At 43.5% G+C, this 19172-nt stretch overlaps 1 protein-coding gene and 1 long non-coding RNA gene across 5 annotated transcripts in view; one reads left to right on the top strand and one right to left on the bottom strand.

Annotated features, from left to right (window-relative positions):
- The window catches only part of kcnn1a (potassium intermediate/small conductance calcium-activated channel, subfamily N, member 1a), a 51306-nt gene extending 41115 nt beyond the window's left edge, over positions 1-10191 (bottom strand). For 2 of the 4 annotated variants that reach the window (XM_039816619.1, XM_039816618.1), the window contains exon 1: positions 8721-10109. In XM_039816619.1, the coding sequence (XP_039672553.1) occupies positions 8721-10022 (1302 nt within the window). In that variant the 5' untranslated portion in view covers positions 10023-10109. Of the gene's footprint in view, positions 1-8720 lie in introns of all 4 variants that reach the window. The other 2 variants (XM_039816620.1, XM_039816617.1) reach the window with 2 other exon arrangements.
- An 8632-nt stretch (positions 10192-18823) lies between these two features.
- The window catches only part of LOC120568876, a 28616-nt gene continuing 28267 nt past the window's right edge, over positions 18824-19172 (top strand). Inside the window, exon 1 of the long non-coding RNA XR_005640799.1 lies at positions 18824-18943. This is a non-coding gene — a long non-coding RNA (uncharacterized LOC120568876). The remainder of the gene's footprint in view (positions 18944-19172) is intronic.

The raw sequence follows: 19172 nt of genomic DNA on the forward strand, positions 1-19172 counted from the left end.
GCACAGTAATCTGTATACAGGCTATAACACACTTAAAGTACACGCACAGTAATCTGTATACAGGCTATAACACACTTAAAGTACACGCACAGTAATCTGTATACAGGCTATAACACACTTAAAGTGATGGTTCGGAGTAATTTCACCCTAGGGTCCTTTGCACCATGACCTCGAGCCAAACACCCCCCCCAGAAGCTTTTTTCACCTGGGTCTAACACTGGGAGAGTTAGCGTAGAGTAGCGTTATCAGCTGAATATCATAAAACGATGGATTGGAATGTTTGTAAGTACACCAGAAGTTTATGTAAATAACACTTGCCTGCTCTCTTCTGCTCTCTGCTGTTGTTGTTGCTGCTGTGAGACGAGTGCTTAGGGACATCTACAAATTACAACACCGAAAAGAGATGCAACAAAAATATTTATTAATTTAACTTTTTTTTTAAAGTGCTGTAGTATAACTAGCAGGAGACAAGTAATAATTTAAGTAAGTTTGGAGACATTACCTTATTTAATCATTAAATTAATACATATTTTTGTTGTATCTCTTCTCGGTGTAGTAATTTATAGACGGCCCTAAGCACTCGTCTAACTGTAGGTAGCAGCAGCAGCAGCAACAGCAACAGAGAGCAGAAGAGAGCAGGCAAGTGTTCATAAACTTCTGGTGTATTTACAAACTTTCCAATCCATCGTTTTAGGGGTACATAACCTATTTGTACTAGTGTAGACCTTTGGTATCATTTCGGGCATTATTAGTGGGGTCATTTACCAGATACAAACGTGGGTCCATTAGCCCCTGCGCTAAGCTATTCAGCTGATAACACTACTCTACGCTAACTCTCCCAATGTTCGACCCAGGTGAAAAAAGCTTCTGGGGGAGTGTTTGGCTCGAGGTCATGGTGCAAAGGACCCTAGGGTGAAATTACTCCGAACCATCACTTTAAAGTACACGCACAGTAATCTGTATACAGGCTATAACACACTTAAAGTACACATACAGTAATCTGTATATAGGCTATAACACAATTAAAGTACACACACGCACACAGAGGCCTCCTGATCAGAGGTTTGGCTAAATTTGAATTCCCAACGCAATGCGTTTTGTTTGTATAAAGGTAACAAATTGTACTCTATAAACAGCTAAAGGCAGAGTAGTTCTGACTAGATGCGGATCAGCTGAGGCTTTTTGTTCCTCAATGAATATTTATCAGTGGCCAGAGGAGGCTGTGATTGAGTTTTACAGGGGAACGGTTGTGTATCATGTGCTGTAAATTAAGTAGAACGGCAGCTCAGGGGATCAGCAGTCAAACTTAGACCTGAGGGCATAAAGACCCGATGAGAAGGAGGAGGAGAAGGAGGAGAAGAAAAAGAAAAAAAAAAAAAAAAACATATCCAGCAAGAGCGCACCGGCAGAGCAGGGAACTCATCCCGAATGTACATCCGCGTGTATTCATATGCACGACTGGCGCACATGCAAACCAAACACACTCTGGATGGAATTTCACAATGGCAGGAGAAGCTCTCCAAACTTGTATTTTCAAGGGCAGGCTGCAAGCGAAGCGTTATTCAATTGTGCGAGCAAAAGTATGATGAAATCACACATCTCTCACATCTTGTTACTGCCCTCTGCCCTCCCACCAAACACAGTGTTTAACAAACATTTGAAAACAGCCAGCAGGCAATACTGGAATGACTCAATGAGCTTGCACGTCAGCAATATCATAAGCTATGTGGAAGACGCGTGCACACACACCTGCACCGTCCATCACACACACACGTGAAGCCATAGTTGCACAACTGGGCTCTCTCCAGCATTGTAATGGATGTCACATTACTGCTTACAGCTGCATTACTCATACTCTCGTACTCTTTTGTGTTGTGATCATGCCCTTACGCGGGAACAGACCCTCAGATCAATAACATAATTAGCCATAAAGCATATGCATTGAGGCGATACATTAAATGCCTGGCATCTCTTGGCTGGCATCTTGAAGGAATTACCATATAAATGAACTGCGGTCATTTATTAAGCAAAGAGCCGTGGTGGGGACTTGGCATGCTACGGAGTAGGACAAAAAAAATAAAAAATGAAAAGAAATTGAAAGTTACAACACACATTAGAAAAGGGAGACATCATGAGGGGTCAAACAGTCAGGTTACAAATTGCACTGACTGCTGGCGGAGCAAAAACATCTGCCATGCTGTGGCTCTACCCGCGGAGGAAGTAAGCAGCGAGGCTCAAGGCGACTGAGGAAACCCCCAACACGCTTTCTTTCCACTCTTTGTATTCAACTGGACTGCAAGTAATTCAATACACCTCTCCTTGTGCTGGCTCACTCAAATGAAACAGAAAGCGAATGAACTATATCAAGTGGAGCCCTATTTGAACACCACTTACAGTACAGTAATATCAGTGCGTGCGCGCGTGTGTGTGTGTGTGTGTGTGTGTGTGTGTGTGTGTGTGTGTGTGTGTGTGTGTTGTTAAAGGAGAGCGTGAAACGAATCGTAAATCCAAAAGATTAATCTTGTTCTGCATATGATTCCTTGACCCAACTCAATACCCCCCCTGAGAGAGAGCGCTACAACAATACCAGGCTGATCTCTCCATAGCAACACACATGGTAACACAAATCTATTTCAGAGCAGGAGTGCAGCGTAGCACTTAAACACAGCGGACAAAAAAAAATAAAAAATAAAAAATAGGGAAAACAGCTATCAATTATTAAAAGAGCTTCATGTTCATACTTACTGCCTGTGTGTTGCCAGCTGCAGTTGAAACTAAGAGGCTCCCACGGCTCCCACCTACCTCTCCTCGCACAATTGGGAGCATTATCAGGGATCTACAGGAGTGGCCCCTCCTACGTCGTTTATATAGGAGGATGTGAACTGAAAATGTGCCCCTCGTCTGACATTTAATTGTTCAGCAAGGTGTGTTTACTTTCAAGGTGTTGGCTGCCCTCTCAGACTGGAACGCACGAGGCAGTGGAAACATGGACGCCTAATGAGAGAAAAAACAAACGCAGGGCCCTGTAACAACAGCGCAGTGATGACCGATAGAGAAAGTTTAAATCAACATAATGTTTCTCTTGGCATAAGCCTGCTAGTAAATCATACTAACGCTGTAAGCAGATCTGTCGACATCAATTGTTCCGGGGCCCAAGCAGTCAACGTTACCTCAGTGTTATTGCAAAGCCAACACAAACACATAACTGATAAGATAAAGGGGCTTTTTTTTTCTTTAAAAAAAAGAGGGCCGGCAGCCCAATTACCTCTGCAGTTTCCTTAATTTAAACAGGAGAGGGGGAAAAAAACACAAGTGCTCTGGTATTACTGAAATAAATAATCTCTGCTATAGGAAAAACTGAACACTTAAAAGAGAAAACAGGGAAAAAATGAAATACAAAAAAGAAGCTTTAAATAGATGAAAACAGATAAACTAAAAAATAAGTACGGTTGTCTTTCTTCATAGGAAATACTCGCTGTTCCCATTTCTGAGAGAACAAAATCATTCGCGGTCTACGTTTCAAAGCTCTACACACAAACGAGCACCAGTAAACACGAGCACACTAAATCCTCCAGACAGCGTCAAAGAGACTCTAAGTTGGTTGAAAGTGCCACTTTGATACATGCTGTGTTGACCTTTCCCAGATCATATAGGGTGATTATACCCGTGTTGGACTGCAGTTTGGCAGGGTCTGCACAAAAAGCTTTACTGTAATAGCTTTCCTCCTCTTTTAAGCCATCCATTCTGCAATGACACATAACAACCTCATGTTCTCCAGAAAGGTGGGCTGGCCGGACACGCACGCATGCAAACAATTAGAGACAGTTTATTAGTTAATGCCTGCACAATGTTTTCGGGAACAAATGTGTAGTGCTGAAACGATTAGTTAATTAATAGACACAATCTAAAGTCAAAAATGGGGCTAATCGATTCATCCTTTAAGTAATTTATCAAAGACAAATGCCAAACATCCTGTGGCTCCACTTTGCTACTGAAATTAAATTCAAACTTTGGCCTTGTGAACTGTAAACAATCTGAAGCTGTCCCCTTGGACTCTGGGAAATGGTAATGAGGATTTTGCACTATTTCCTACATATTTGACAATCGATACAATAGTTTTGACATTTCATTCAATCTTCTCATCCAACGCTCTGCAAGACAGCAAATGAGCGTACTTCCAAAAATGTCAAACTACTCCTTGATTTCTACGAAAAATCAACCAATTCATAAATAATGCAAAGAGTTGTTAGCTACTGCGGCGCTACAATATTGGTCCATTTTGTCACAGAGAAGCACCAGGAAGGATTCTCCAAGCTTAGGCTCCCACAAATCACACACACACACACACAGCAAGGGACAGAAGTCAAGTCCCATCAATCTAAAACAGTAACAGGCAAGAAAGGAAAGTGCACTTCCATTCTATTAGTGGATTTCTTGCCTTCTCATTTTAGCCTTTGCAGGCATTTTATTCATTGTCAGAAAACCCTGTTAATGTCTGGCCCTGGGTAGCACCAAATCTGACAAACTGTAAAGTGACTGATCACAGGTTCCTGCTAAACGTGACGTCCCCTTATCCTCAAAAATCAGCCTTGTTGAACGAGAGCAAATCCACCAGTGTTTATGTACTACAGTGTCCCTGCAGGACATAGCACCAAAGCAGTAAGTGGCAGGCATTAGAGTACTTACACAGCCTATCACAATAGAAGCAGCAATGCACCTTTCAAAGCACAATGTTATTGAGGCAGGACACAATATGGTAGTACCTGCCATCGGTTCAGTGGGCTAGGTATTGGGTTTCAGGGTGTGCTGCGGGACACTGTAATCGTATACACTTTATCAGGCTTGTTCTGTCACAAGTGTTTTGTTTAAGGGAATTCAAATGGGAGCGGGAGTAGGGGCTGTCTAACTGGCGGCAGGTCAATAAGATGAAACCATGATCCCACAAATATCCGTGAATAGATAAGCGTGTCTAGCCGTATCAAAATACTTGGCACGGTCGGATCTGAGCGAGCAGAAAAGGTTTGATACTAAGAGGCAGAGTTTGTCCTGGTAGTACTTCTAAAATTTGTTTTTTTTCCTTTCAGTTTTCCAGTTTATGTAATAGTTGTGTAATAAATAAATGTCTAGTTTACAGTGGAAACTGTGGGCTGCAAAGCTGCAAAGCAAAAAGAGAAAACTATGATTATGCCAAAGTCATATTGCCATTTTGATCACGTCTAAGAGTGCAGAAAGTTATCTGACTTCTTCAGATTGCTGCTTGCTACATCATATTGTAGTCATGACTGGTACCCTGCTGCACACTGACCATTGTTCAGCTTTCTTTTTTTCTTTGGCCATAGCCATCAGAAAAAAGAAGAAAAAGAAGAAACTTTATTATTATTTGTCAATTACAATCGTTCAGTCCAATGTAGTGAAATTCAATCCCTGCATTTAACCCATCGTAAGAATTAGGAGCAGTGGACAGCTATACAGTGCCGCTCATGAGTTTATGAACCCCTGCTAAAGTTGACTTAAAAGAGGACTTCAAAAAAAAAAAAATCATCTTTTGGAAATTGATCTTAATGCATTAATTAAAAAAGTAGGAAAAATCCAACTTTTAAGGACACCAATTTTCTTTGTGACTAAAGAATGTATCGTAAATAAATAAATGTTCTTCCTTAAAATACAGGAGCATAAGTATACACACCCCTATGTTAAATTCCCATAGAGGCAGGCAGATTTTTATTTTTAAAGGACAGTTATTTCATGGATCCAGGATACTATGCATCCTTTTCCTATTCACCATACCTAGAGATTGGCATGGTTTTATTTCAGTTAGCCTAATAGCTGGTTTGATATGCATTGAGAGATGATCTTATGGAAAGTACCCCATGCCAATCTCTAGGTATGGTGAAGGGTATGTGATGATGTGGGGGGGCTATTTTAATTCTAAAGGCCAAGGGAACTTTATCAGGATGCATAGTATCCTGGATCCATGAAATAACTGGCCTTTAAAAATAGAAATCTGCCTGCCTCTATGGGAATTTAACATAGGGGTGTACTGACTTATGCCCCTTGTATTTTAAGGACGAACATTTATTTATTTATTTACAATACATTATTCATTCACAAAGAAAATTGGTCTCCTTAAATGTTGGATTTTTTCAAATTTCTTTTATTAAGGCATTAAGATTAATTTCCAGAAGAGGATTTTTTGTATTCCTCTTTGGGTTCCTAAACTTATGAGCAGCACTGTACATACAGCATCCAGGGAGCAACTTAGGGTTCAGTGTCTTGCTCAAGGACACTTTGCCATGGTGCCAAAAGGAACCTGTTCAAAAAAAAAAAGAAAAGAAAAAATCTCCCAGTATCATAATCAGAATGGATTTAAAAGACATGACCGTCCAGCAGCTTGTTAAAATCCCAGCTGCTTTTAACAGTAATGAGTATTCACTGGGGCTATTATAAGACTTACCGAAGACTCTCTGTACTGACGTTTTACGTTTAATATGGGCTTTTATTCTTCAGTACACAGTCATAGTGGTGTCACAATATCTTTAACAGAGAACATTTCATAGTGGTAAATGGATGGATATGTATTTTTTTATTTTTTTTATTGGGGATTCACATTAAAGGTCCAGACAAATGTAATGTAATAACTGGTGCACAATATCTGACACCTTTAATGTGATGCCTCTGTGATGAAGTGCACACAGCAGATTAGAAGAAAATGAATCCCTGGCACGACATACTATTGGTCTGATGTTATAACAAGTGGCAACAAGTACACTATTCAAAATTCACCACCTCATGTATTGGGTTTAGCTTCCCTCTCAGCAAAACGCCCTGCGATTCTAACTTAAAAACAGGATGGTGGCAACTTCAAAAATAAAGTTAACTTTCCTTTCAGTCATTCGGTCATTTCGGTGTTCTGCTGACACTCCAAAATTGAGCCAAGTTCAGAACAGTCATGTCAAGGTGGTTGGATGTACCACCTCTTGCTACGGGTGCCAGCTCAGCCCCGTGAAAACAGTTGCAGCATTTTAAAAAGGAGCCGGGGCGCTCTTATTTAGATGCTGCACCCTCATCAGTGCCTCCCGTTATTTTCTCTTTCCTATCCTGCGATATAAAAACTTGATTGACTGCACCTGGAGGAAGTGCCAGGGGAAGGAAAAAAACAAAAAAAACAACAGTGGGGACTAAAATGGTACTCATTTGAAAATAATTGCTTACTACACAACCAAGATGTTCAAAAGTCCATATGTCCAACAGTATGAGCAATAATTAGCCATGTTTCCTCAACCAGATTTCTCAGGGTAGATGACTGGTGGCACTTTGCAAAATAGTTGAATTCCTCTCGTGTTAGCAGCTAGAATCAACAACAATGTGCTTTACCATCTTGCAGTTTAACTTGTTCTGGTTTCTCTGCCAGATCCAAAACAACGTGTCCTTAAAATGTCCTTAAACTCTGAGCAGCCCAGAGAGAGCATTCAACTCGCTCATCTATCGACAAAATATTACAGTAAATGAACATGACAAGGATTTTTTTTTACGTTTATTGTGAGTTTTTCTACAGTTAAAGGATCGGTGGATAGCAACATCTACACTGCCAGATAATCTACATCTGCTTACAATTAGAAATAGATTTTACATGATTTAAATCAAACCTTTTTTTTTTTAGTCTTCTTTTTCTTCCCTCTTTTTTTTTTTTTTTTTTAAAAACACACATGCTGACACACACCTTCCCACTTGTTACCACACTTTCACTAAACCTAGGATTGCAATTTTTGCAGGAACATTTCAACTTATTATACCTGCTATTATCTCCCTAATATGTTTTCATTCATGTTGTTGCTTAGAATATTTGATCTAATTATCTAACATGCTTGTCATCTTGATTTTCTTGCCGTCATTTGTTTGGCCAGATGTAATAAGTCCTATGAGGTTGATGTCTTTACTTCTATTTTTACTAGACATAGGCCTGTTAAACATACACATATTACACTACATTGGACTGGTGAGTGCAAGCAGAACATACAGCACATAGTCCTGTATGAAGGGAGTTTGGAAATACATTGAACACCCTGCCAGGAGCTGCTGGCACTGACAGGCACAGGCCTAATGATATAAAGCTAACCGTTGTGTAAGAACAGTGCCTGGAAGGCAAAATATTGAAATTCCCCTGCTCAGAACCCCCTCGGTTCTGTGGAAACAACACACTCTTTGTTTCTAATTCAGCTGCCATGGAGCGTCATTGAATATTTGCAGTCAGTGGGCTAACCAAAACAACACTGCAACATGGAACAGGTGTGTGTGTGTGTGTGTGTGTGTGTGTGTGTGTGTGTGTGTGTGTGTGTGTGTGTGTGTGTGTGTGTGTGTGTGTGTGTGCGCGCAAGCGTTTGCGTTTGCGTGTGCATGTATGCAAAAATTAAACAAATACCAGGTCAGACAAGATAAGATGTATCACGCAGTGAGTTACATGTGCAGTAGTTCCATCGCTGCTTTTGGAAAAGCTGCCTAACGCTGAACGACGATTCAAATACACCCCCCGTCCCCCCGTCCTTTACATACACACATACCACGCGCGTGCACCACGTACACATAGGCGAATGTGCTCTATTTAAAAAGAAAAGAAAAAAAAATCATATGACAGGCGTGGTCATTGCGTGGAATCGTTAAAGGCCAGTTTGTTTTTTTTGTCATTAGAGGCTAATTAGCGGGAGGGGATGTGACAGCTCTACCTTATGGAGGTCGATGCGTATCCTCTCCTCTCCTTTATGCGGGCTCTCTGGCCACAGGTGATAGCTCGAGCCGTAGTTGGGGCTGTCTTTGCTGCTGTTGCTGCCAGTCGCAGACGAGTTCCCCGCGTACGCCTGTTGTGTTGCCGGGGGGGTTACGCGGGAGTCGCGGCTGTGTGGCTGCGCCTGGTCGCCTTGCGCGGTGATCCTCCCAGACTTATTGCGCTCTTGTTCACAGTGCTGCGGACGCTGGGGACAGAGCCCCAGTGCGCCTTGCTGCTGCTGCTGCTGCTGCTGCTCTTGCTGTTGCAGCAGTGGAGCCTGCTGAGTCCTACATAGCTCTCCTGAGCCGCTGGCGCAGTAGTTGATAGGCAAGCTGCTCCCCACCAGTAGCTGTTGCTGCGCTCGTAATTGTGGGATATGTTGCTGCTGCTGCTGCTGCTGCTGCTGCTGCTGCTGCTGCTGCAGGTCCTGAGTCTGAGACTCAAATGCTCTCCTGTTAGCCTCGGTTGACTCACATACATTTAAAGAGCGCCCTTTCTGCGAGTTTGCACGGGTTCCTTCAGGGGAGGGGTCCCTCTGTTGGAGTCTTAAATGACTGAGCTGTTGATGCTGCTGCTTCTGCTGCTGCTGCTGCTGCTGCTGCTGCAACAGCTGCCTTTGGTCTCGGTGCCCTCCTGCTCCTCCTCCTCCCCTGCAGCGTTCCACGATGCTTGCCTGTTGGTAATTATTGGCACTCCTTCGGAGCCGATCCCCCCGCTTAGATCCCTGGGAAAATAGCAGAGAGGAGGAGGACGACGTTGGTGGCGGCGGTATAGGCGGCGGAAAAGGTGGGGAGGGCTGCGGTGGGAGAGGATCGGCAGGATGGTGATGGTTTTGAGAAAGGCTCGCCTCCTGCTCGGAAAAACTGCAGTGGCAGCTGGGAAAAACAGGCTGGTTCTCCGACTGCGGCGGCGGCTGCTGCTGAGAGCCGGCCGGGGCCCAGGGATCCTGCTGCAGGTGCGCCGGCTGCCCGGTGCTGGGTTCAGTGCCTCGGTGTGAAGGTTGCTGGGCCGTGTCGTAGCTCGCCAGAGGTAAAGGGTCGCCGCTGTGAACAGGTCTCCGGTAGGGCTGGCTCAGACAGGGAAGCTCCTGGAGGCTCTGGCGGTGCGCGGCGGTGCTCGAAGTGCGGTCTCGGTGGTGAGAAGAGGGCGGGGGCGGCAGGCTGAAAACAGGAGCGAGTGGGTCTGGGCTCGGCTTGCTGCTCGCTTGCTTTTCGTCGGGGGTTTGGTGCTGTTGGACAGCTCCCGCGTACCGATGCCGCATCCCCTTGATCGCCTCGTCTCGCTGTGGTTGCTCCTTTGCCGTGCAGCGCTCCGACACCCGTTCATTGCGATCAGTCCCAGCAGAATAGAACCGACTTGTATCATTGGTAGGTTTGACCAGGACCTGCCTTAAAACGTCACTGTACAGCCAAAACACCGCCTTCGCCTGAATACCGGTCCATTGCCTGCTATGCGCACAGGTTGCAGCGGATCGATCACTCCTTAAGGCAGTTGGGATATTACAAGAATAGGATTATTGAGACGTAGAAAGGTGTTTAAATACAGCTTACACGGTTGATCATCTTAATCCACTGTGGACCCCATAGATCGGCTTTTGTCAATGTTGCCATAACCACCATACATAAAAAGAAAATCACTTGTAGCCTACTGCTACGTCACCCAAACAGATGCACAGGCCTGCCAAACATAATGCTTTGCCCAGATATATCCTGAACGTCACTTTCATTTCTGATCAACTCTAAGTTATTACCCTTCCTCGTGGTTTGATGTCCACAAAGTAGACTACCGGTATTTGCAAAAAATCATGAGAGGGGCAGTAAACACAGTCTTGATATCTATTTCCAAAACACATTTCCACTTGTTGGCCCACAGAAAAGCATCACACAAACGGGGCTGTGATGACTACCTCATGCCACACAGCCGGAGCCTTGCGGTCTTGTATTTAATAATTTAGCAGAATATGCCTGGTTTTGTATTACCAGGCAGAAATATTAAGAATGGGGGCTGCATGCAGTGCCTGCAGTCGGCTCGCCGCCTGATGTGTCTCTTTGTGTGTGTCTCTTTTGTGTGTGTGTGTGTGTGTGTGTGTGTGTGTGTGTGTGTGTGTGTGTGTGTGTGTGTGTGTCTGTGTGTGTGTGTGTGTGTGTGTGTGTGTGTTGCATGCTCTCAGTAGAACATGGTAAAGGCTTCAGTGTCACAGCGGCCGAAGAAAGCGGCTAGATGGAGACAGAGAGAGCCTGGGCTCAGACGGCGCTGTCCATGGTGCTGAAGGAGGAAGGATGCACACCACTAAAATAGCCTGTGTCGTGGTGTCAAGTAGCCAGAGGAAACTGTCCATCACAATGTCGGTCAGAAATTTCTGGCAGCTGTGAGGATTAGCAAATTGATAATATAGAACTTGGATTAAAAGGATACATTCTGTGTTTTTAAGTCTGTCTTATTGTTTTACCGTAGTAAAACATTGATGCATTTGATTTACCACAGCAAAACAATACCAACATGTCCGCATATCAATTCAAAACGGTTATTGGTGGCTGCTAACATTCCTCCTATCCATACTGGCCATGTAAGTGGACACTGCATGCGGAACGAAATCCACAACCCTTCCTCCGTTTCCCTGGACACCGTTTCCTTGTTGAGCTGTAGTGAAGGTATAGTAACAGTAGCTAAAGCAGTTTTCCAAAAGACTGTAACTTAAGAAGATACACCCTTGATTTAGTAAACTCAAAAGAGCTGAAGCTGCTCAAAATCTGTTGCTTCAGCTGAACTTTCAATCAGACCTCTCAGGTCATCACCTGGGGCTTTTCTAAGTTAGTTAGTGAACTTAACCCAGAGTTACAGACTCAGCTGATGTACTGAGGGGGACTTTGATCAATTGTGTTGAGCTTGGGCCATTCAACGTCTAAGAATTAGAAGTCTTGGTGCGCAATAGGGAGTTAAAAAAAAAAAAAAACATTTTGTCACTCTACCTAGAAAAAGATCCAGGTGAGGTGTGGGTGCTTTCTGCTCCCTTGGTCCTACCCTGTGGAACGATGCCTGATGATCGATCATAACTATGTTCATATTCAAAAGCAAACTGACAAGTTTTCTCAGGTTTATGATTGGAAAGCAAGGCCTGTGGATTCTGTCCCCCCCCATCTCTTAGAGAGGAGTTTAAGTAAGAGGTCACTTTAGAGCTAGTATGAAGAGGAATGAGTACAACCTGTACACATAGGCATTATTGTATTGTATAAGAACAGACTTTGACATCCTTGTTTCTTTCACGTTTCATAGAAATAGGTTGGTATTGGAAAACATGAGCATGAACAAAACAAACACACCATTTTAGTGGAAGAAAAAAAAAAAAAAAAAAAAAGAAAAAAAAAAAAAAAAAAAAAAAAAAAAAGAGAGAGAAGTTGAGGCTGAGGCTGAGCCAAAGAGACAGAAGGGGATAGCGATGGAGAGGGAGCCAACTTTTACATCATACATTAGCCATTCTTAATAAGTAATAATCCTTTCCTTAAAGCTGGTTCAGCCATTTGGAGTTTTGATGGGTCTAAAGACTGCAGCGGTGGCACACTTTACCTAACGGCTGGAATAAAGCTGAGGTACACTCTGTTTTATAGCTACGTGAAGTACTGCAGGGATTTGGAGAGGAGCTCTGGCCAGGGCTGCATCAGAAACCTGATCATTTTCATTAAGTAATTGGTCGCTGTGACCTGTGCGAGTTCGTTGGCAAGATGGTGTTTCATTTGCTAGTTTGGGAAGCAATGTTACTGATTCCACATGAATAATTAAATCAAACTTTACAACTCCTGGACACACACCCCCACCCACACACACACACACACACACACACACACACACAAACAAACAAACACTCATTCACCAACCGGCTATGAACGCCAAAGCCCACATTTGGAATGGAATGCTAGTCAGAAAAAAAAGAACACACACACACACACACCTATAACAACGCTACAATATTTCACTCAAACGGCCTCTTTCTAGCTAAATGTGCCACCAGAATTTAGTGCCTCTTGGATTTGTCCCATGCAGCAGTCAAACTTGGCTGGTCCAGCCACGTTAAAGCATATTGTGCTTCTCTGCCTTGTTGGCTCCTGGAGGGAGAAGCAGCGGAAGATCTGTGACACTAAAATGGTAGAGGAGGAGGAAACATGGAGGAGGCCAATGGCTGCAGCACGTAACATAGGAAGTAGATAAGAAGCCTGTAATTACACAGAAAGAGAAAACCAACCAGGGCGAAGCTGAGAGATGTGTAAGTGTGCGAGTGAGAGGGAGAGAGAGAAACCGATAGTGTGCAGTGTGCATGTGCGTGTGTGTGAGAGAGAGGGAGAAACCGGACCGAGTGGGAGAGATATCTAAAAAAAGAGCAGGTGCGCCAACACAGAATAGATCAAAAGAGTTCAATTGAAAAGAAGAGGAAGATAGAAAATGTGTTATACTGTGAAGTGAACCAAAACTAATTACACACAGGTACAGAGATTAGCCTATTATCTTAACACAGAATCATCTACGTGGAAAGATAAGTCATATATGTCTTTATAATCAGTATTCTTACAGGTACTTAAGGTATGCCTCTTGGCATCCTGACTGTATATCGTGTCAACCAGGTTTGAATGAATACTCATCTGAGCAGTTTTACCTTTACTTTCACAGAACACATGGCTTTTTTGAGGGTTTCAAACTAGAGTCCATCTGCTTATTGGACTGTCTCTCTAACTTCCAGACCACCAGACTGCCATGACGCCATAAGTTTGTGCTCCTCTAATAAGTAACTGCAGTCCATGTTGGTTTGCACTCATTATAGTCATCACAGTCCTGTAAGTAAGCCCATGTCCTGTTGAAATAACACAGGGGACTGTCCCTGCATCCGCAAAGACTGACCCAGAACAGTTGTATTGTTGTTTTTTAAGTTTGTGAGTGGTAGTATCTCGTGTTCAAGGTTTCCAAATTGAGGATTTCAGGTTACATGGTGTCATATATGTTGTACAACAGAAAAACGTATTAGACCCTGTCCTATGGCGTTTTTTAGAAGTATATATATATATAAAAAATATGTCTTTGAGCGTGCAATTTAGTGAAAAAGAGTGAGACTTATTCTGCCTTCTACAAATAGAAGTACATATGTACTGCTCAATTTATGCTGCAGTGGAACCGGCTGTTCTAAAGACATATGAGGCGTACGATAGAAAGCGAGACAAAGACGACAGAAAGAAAAGGGAGTATAGGGAGGATTTTTCTAAAAAATAAAAAATAAAAGACAGCAGAGGTTTTAAAAAACACTTCGTCTTGGCCCTGAGTTTGTCATGTATGATAGCCGAGTGTAGGGCAGCCATCTTGAATTAGTCTGTCAATTCACTGCATGTCATGGCTGTCATCTTACTCAACTATGACTGACTCCTATGACTATGACAGTGCCTCGAGGATAGAGAGTTTGGTGCTGCAGGAGCGACAGCGGGCCTTGATACAGTGTTATGACCAGTGAATAATGTGACATATTCAGCTGGACAGACGCGGCTGGCCTGCGTAAACGCCGATGTGCTTCACACATGATCAACAACCTGCGATCCTAGAGATAAGAGATGAGTCGTGACTCAACCCGGGCTGCAGCGTCATCGAGGACTCGAGGCAGCGAGTGTGAGATGATACCGAGGGCATGCTTGAGACAGAGCGTCTGAGAGATACACGCTGCCAGCCACAGCAGCGGCAGGGCTCTGCGGCCAACGGTGGAATTTATCTCTGACAGCTAAGATCATTAGTTAGATTTGCCTTTGACTAAGCAGCTTTGCCATCATTCAGGAAGAGGCAGGTACAGGGAGAGTCTAAATATCAGCTGACATGTTAGCATCCCAAAGTCCCATAAATGAGTGGAACGGCCTGAGCAAGGCAGACAACTGTGATGAAGTGTTTTCTATTATCGCCACGAGCAAAGCCAAGGTGCAGGGAATGATAAAGTGGCCTTTGCAGGCAGATGCTGTAATGCGCAGCCATGCCAGGTAACATCCGAGATGAGATGAGATCCCATTGAAGGAATAAGGGGACACTCAAGAAACATCCTGGGTAATCCTGACGCACAGCCAAAAGGAAGAGCATGAACAAGAGGGCAATTAGTCACCTTGCGCTGCTTCCACTGCATGGTATGGCACGACTCGCTCTCTTGTGGTTTTCCATTAGCAAAAGTTGTGGATAGTAGCTGGTACAGTACCGATATGAGCAGGTGGAGTTAAAACACTAAAGACCACCGACTGGTCATCTTCACAAGCACAACACAAACCCCGCCCATTTTTAAATAGCCATGCTACAGTCAATTGCAACCCTAATGTTTGTATTCACTTGACCCAGATTTCAAAACATGGGAGTAGAGGTGGGAGATATAATGAAAATCAATAGCACGATATTTTTCACCAAATACAGCGATATCGAGACGATATTGTAGGGTTGACAACTGGTGCCATCACAAAACATTTATACAATGAGATTTGTGATAAATATTTATCAGTAATGTGGATATAATTACTAAGTGGTTAAAGGCAAATTCTAGAGCAGTTGGAACAGTCTGGGAAGTTCAGAAAATGACTTCACTTTACTGTAATGCAGCCTTTAAAACCAGGAAAACACAACACGTGTGTCATATCACGATATTTGAAATTTAAGACAATATCTAGCCTCGTATATCGACATACCAATATATTGCCCAGCCCTAAATAGCAGCCTGAAAGACTACGCCGTGCAAAGCAGTCTTAAAAGTGCAGACATTGCTCCGTTTGGTTGGCGATGAGAAGAAAAGGATTCACCATGATCAGTGCTTAATTTGTAAAGTGGGAAGTCCCGGAGCACAGAGGGGGGGTGGATCCGGCAACTCAAAACGGGGGTTGGAGGTAACGGAACAAAAAAATAAAAAAATTACACTTCTCTGACTAAAATAAAACCTAAACAACGCTGTGTGTACATCAGGGCAATGTTTATTTCTATTTCAGAACATGCACTGCATCGGTGCGAAATGTAAAAATAAAAACAAGCAGCAATTATCCATCGGACTATTAAATTAACCAAAAAACCCACCGTGGTCTCCACATTCTTGATCAGCAGAAAAGGTTTTTGCTTGTTTGGGATCCGACTGGCCAGCGTATTTGAACAAGTTAAGCAAACTTTGTTGTCTTTTTGACATTTTTCCCCTGAGTTAAACGAGGCTATAACAGCAATCTCAACCAGCACAAGCGCTTGTGTCACTTGAAGTGCAGCACCGCGCCGTTGAAGTGCCTCCCCCCCCTCAGTCCCTCTCCCCCCTCCGTCTTACCCTGAAAATTCACCTCAAAACGCATCGAAAATGCAAACACAAGATCTTTGTGGAACTTCAATGGGGAATAAAGACTAACAAGACAGATGACAACATTGAACACTACACAAACCGTAGTTTATTTTTTCCATTTAGGCGACTCATTTTTTCGTAGTGACACAGGAGGTGCCGGATCCAATAAAACAGGTTCCGGATCCAACGTTGGAGGTGACGGAACACGTTCCAGCGTGTTCCGGCTCAAATTAAGCCCTGACCATGAGGTCACGGCAGTTTCGCATGGCGTCACGATGGTGATGGGAATCCCGCCTACAGTGAGGGAAACTATACTACTATAGGTGGAGAACAAAAAGAGAAAAGTACTGGTACCAAAAAAGGGAGTCGAGCAGAGCCGTACCATACAGTGGAAACGCGGCGGCATAAACACGGATACCAATTCAATTCAATTCAATTTTATTTATAGTATCAAATCATAACATAAGTTATCTCGAGACACTTTACAGATAGAGTAGGTCTAGACCACACTCTATAATTTACAAAGCCCCAACAATTCCAACAGTTCCAGTAATTCCCTCAAGAGCAAGCAGTGCCTTGTTATGGTGGTTTCCTCTTCGGCCCGCTAAAGAAAAGGCTATCACAACACAGTTCTATTCCTTTTTCTGCAATATTAGATTTGCTCTGGTTTTTAATTATGAATGACATTAGGAGGAAAATCTTATTGTCAGTGGCAATTATTTCAACAAGGATGACAAATATTTAGCAAGAAGACAACCGCTAAAGTCCTCAAATACACAGTTAGAAAGACAGTTCGAGATGGATTTAAAACATCTTTACAGATTTGGGGTTTTATTTGATAGCTCCCGCTTTCATTTAACTTGTTTATATCTCTATGTGAGACTCTATCTCACTAGCTTTAAAACGTTTTACATCATACTCTTTTTCTACCTCCAATCTAGGTCTGGCAGTGTTAAAGCAGCGATGACAGAGATGTCTCCGGCTTTCGGCTGCAGCTGGTTCTACATGGTACCTTCTTTGCTAAAACAACAACAAACGCCTGCCTCGTTTTCTCCGAGGTGGCCCTAGCGGAAGCATTGGACCATCAACCTCTGTTCACAGAGCACAATGATGTCACTGCATTAAATGGAGCAGTTGATGATGAGGGGAAGTGAAGAGGACAAAGAGAAACAAACAGGGCAAGGTCCATTTATAATGCCGTCTGATGTGTGTAAGGTAAAGGTGGTTACGGCATTATGCCTGCGCGCGCGTGTGTGTGTGTGTGTGTGTTGAAAACGTGCTTCAGGGTGTGCGTTTGTGCAATGACGTGCACGTGTTCAAATGTGCATACCTGTGTGGGCAGATGGTTACCAGCGCTTGACAAGAGAGGCTCAGTTTGCCCAGGTTGTAAAATACAGCGATGAGAGATAAAGAGAGAAGAAAGCTCATCACTAATGCAAAGGTTCAAAGACTCGGCCCCTGTCTCATCATCAGAGCCGCACCAAACACAAAAGGAGATGACCAAGTGACCCCCCCCCCCCCATATTCACCACCAGCAGGCAGAGGTGGACTGTACACACTCGTCTATGAAAAGCCTTAAGAAACCGTTTCAAGAAGACCACACACTTAAATAAGATCACCTTACACCATCTGCACAAGGACAAAAAAAGTTGAAATACTGTACGCACGGGCAACCGTGCATCAGACTAATCTAATGCAGGGGGATATCCCTTTGTAATCCACAACGCACACCAGTAACACCGAAATGGTTCATTCCTGCTTCCTCAAGGCGTAGCTTTGTCAGGTAAGAGAATTCATCCCTGCAAATAAATAAAAAAAATAAAAATAAAAGTCTTAAACTAGTGCTGTTAGGTGTGAAAATGCAAATGATAAAGCTTATTAGCTACAGATATTAGAGCCTGCAAATGCAATTTCACCATGCATCTTTTCACACCCCTCTTTTTTAACTACTACTTCTGGAAAAGAGACTGAAAGGAAATTACTTACCTTTTATCTGATGGAGGTTGCACATTGCAGGCTCTCTCTCCTTGCAGAAGACACATCGATGATGATTATAAATGACAGCAAGAAAATCAATAGTCTCCTACTAAGAATAGGGGCTCTCCCATTTATTGCAGTCTCCGGTCGCTTGTAGCATGGAATAACGGGGAATACGCGCTCTCAATTTATGCAAGCACATGCTCAGCTTTTTGTCTTGTTCCTCTTCTCTACTCGCGTGTTTTCTCCCCATCTCCTCCACCTGTTTGTACTCTGATAAAAACCAAGTTATGTAAAGTCCTTCTTATTTTGTATTATTTTAGTCCGCAGTGAAATCTCATTCCCACCTCTGTGTCACGGTGTTAACTATAGAAAGGACATTTAATGTGATTTACAGGAGATCGATAAAAAATTTTTATCAATTCAGGACGATAAAATAAAATCTGACACGGTGTGGGTCTCCCGGACAAACAAACAAAAAAAACTGCTGATGCGAGCTGTGACAAATGAAGAAAAGCACTGGAGGGGGGAGGGGGTTTATGACCTTGTGTGCGCGCTAACGCCCCCCCCCCCCCACCACCCCCTTCCCTCCTCCTCCTTCTGAATTGATGCGGGGATTCCTGATGCTATTTTTAGCCTATTGGTCGTGGAGAGCCGTGCGTGGGCGGAGGAGAGAAAGAGAAGCAGGAGGAGGAGGAAGAGGAGCAGCAGGGGGTGGGGGGGGGGGGGGGTTGAAGTGGAGGAAGAGATGGAAGAGGAGGAGGGGGGGGGGTTCCCATGCAGACTGCAGCAACATCAACACAAAGCTCCCCGCTGTGAAGGCTTTGAATCGTGACCAGACAGCCAGGAAAAACAGAAAAGGGAGCGCCGTGTCATTTTCTCCACGCAGGACGGTACTGCTTTCTTTGATTTAGCATGATTTGTTTTACACCACTCTTAAATTACACAGCTCTTTAAAAAAAGAAAGGGGGAGGGGGGGGGCAATCATGCAGAATTATGGAGTAAAATTATATTGTGGAAAACGAGAGGGATATAAGGATGCTGATCAGGGAGAGTGCTCAGTAATAAACACACAGTAATAAACCCGTGATGGCATTTAGCTTTATAATATACGGTATTTTC

The sequence above is a fragment of the Perca fluviatilis genome, chromosome 11 (assembly GCF_010015445.1).
Source record: "Perca fluviatilis chromosome 11, GENO_Pfluv_1.0, whole genome shotgun sequence".
Lineage (NCBI taxonomy): Eukaryota > Metazoa > Chordata > Actinopteri > Perciformes > Percidae > Perca > Perca fluviatilis.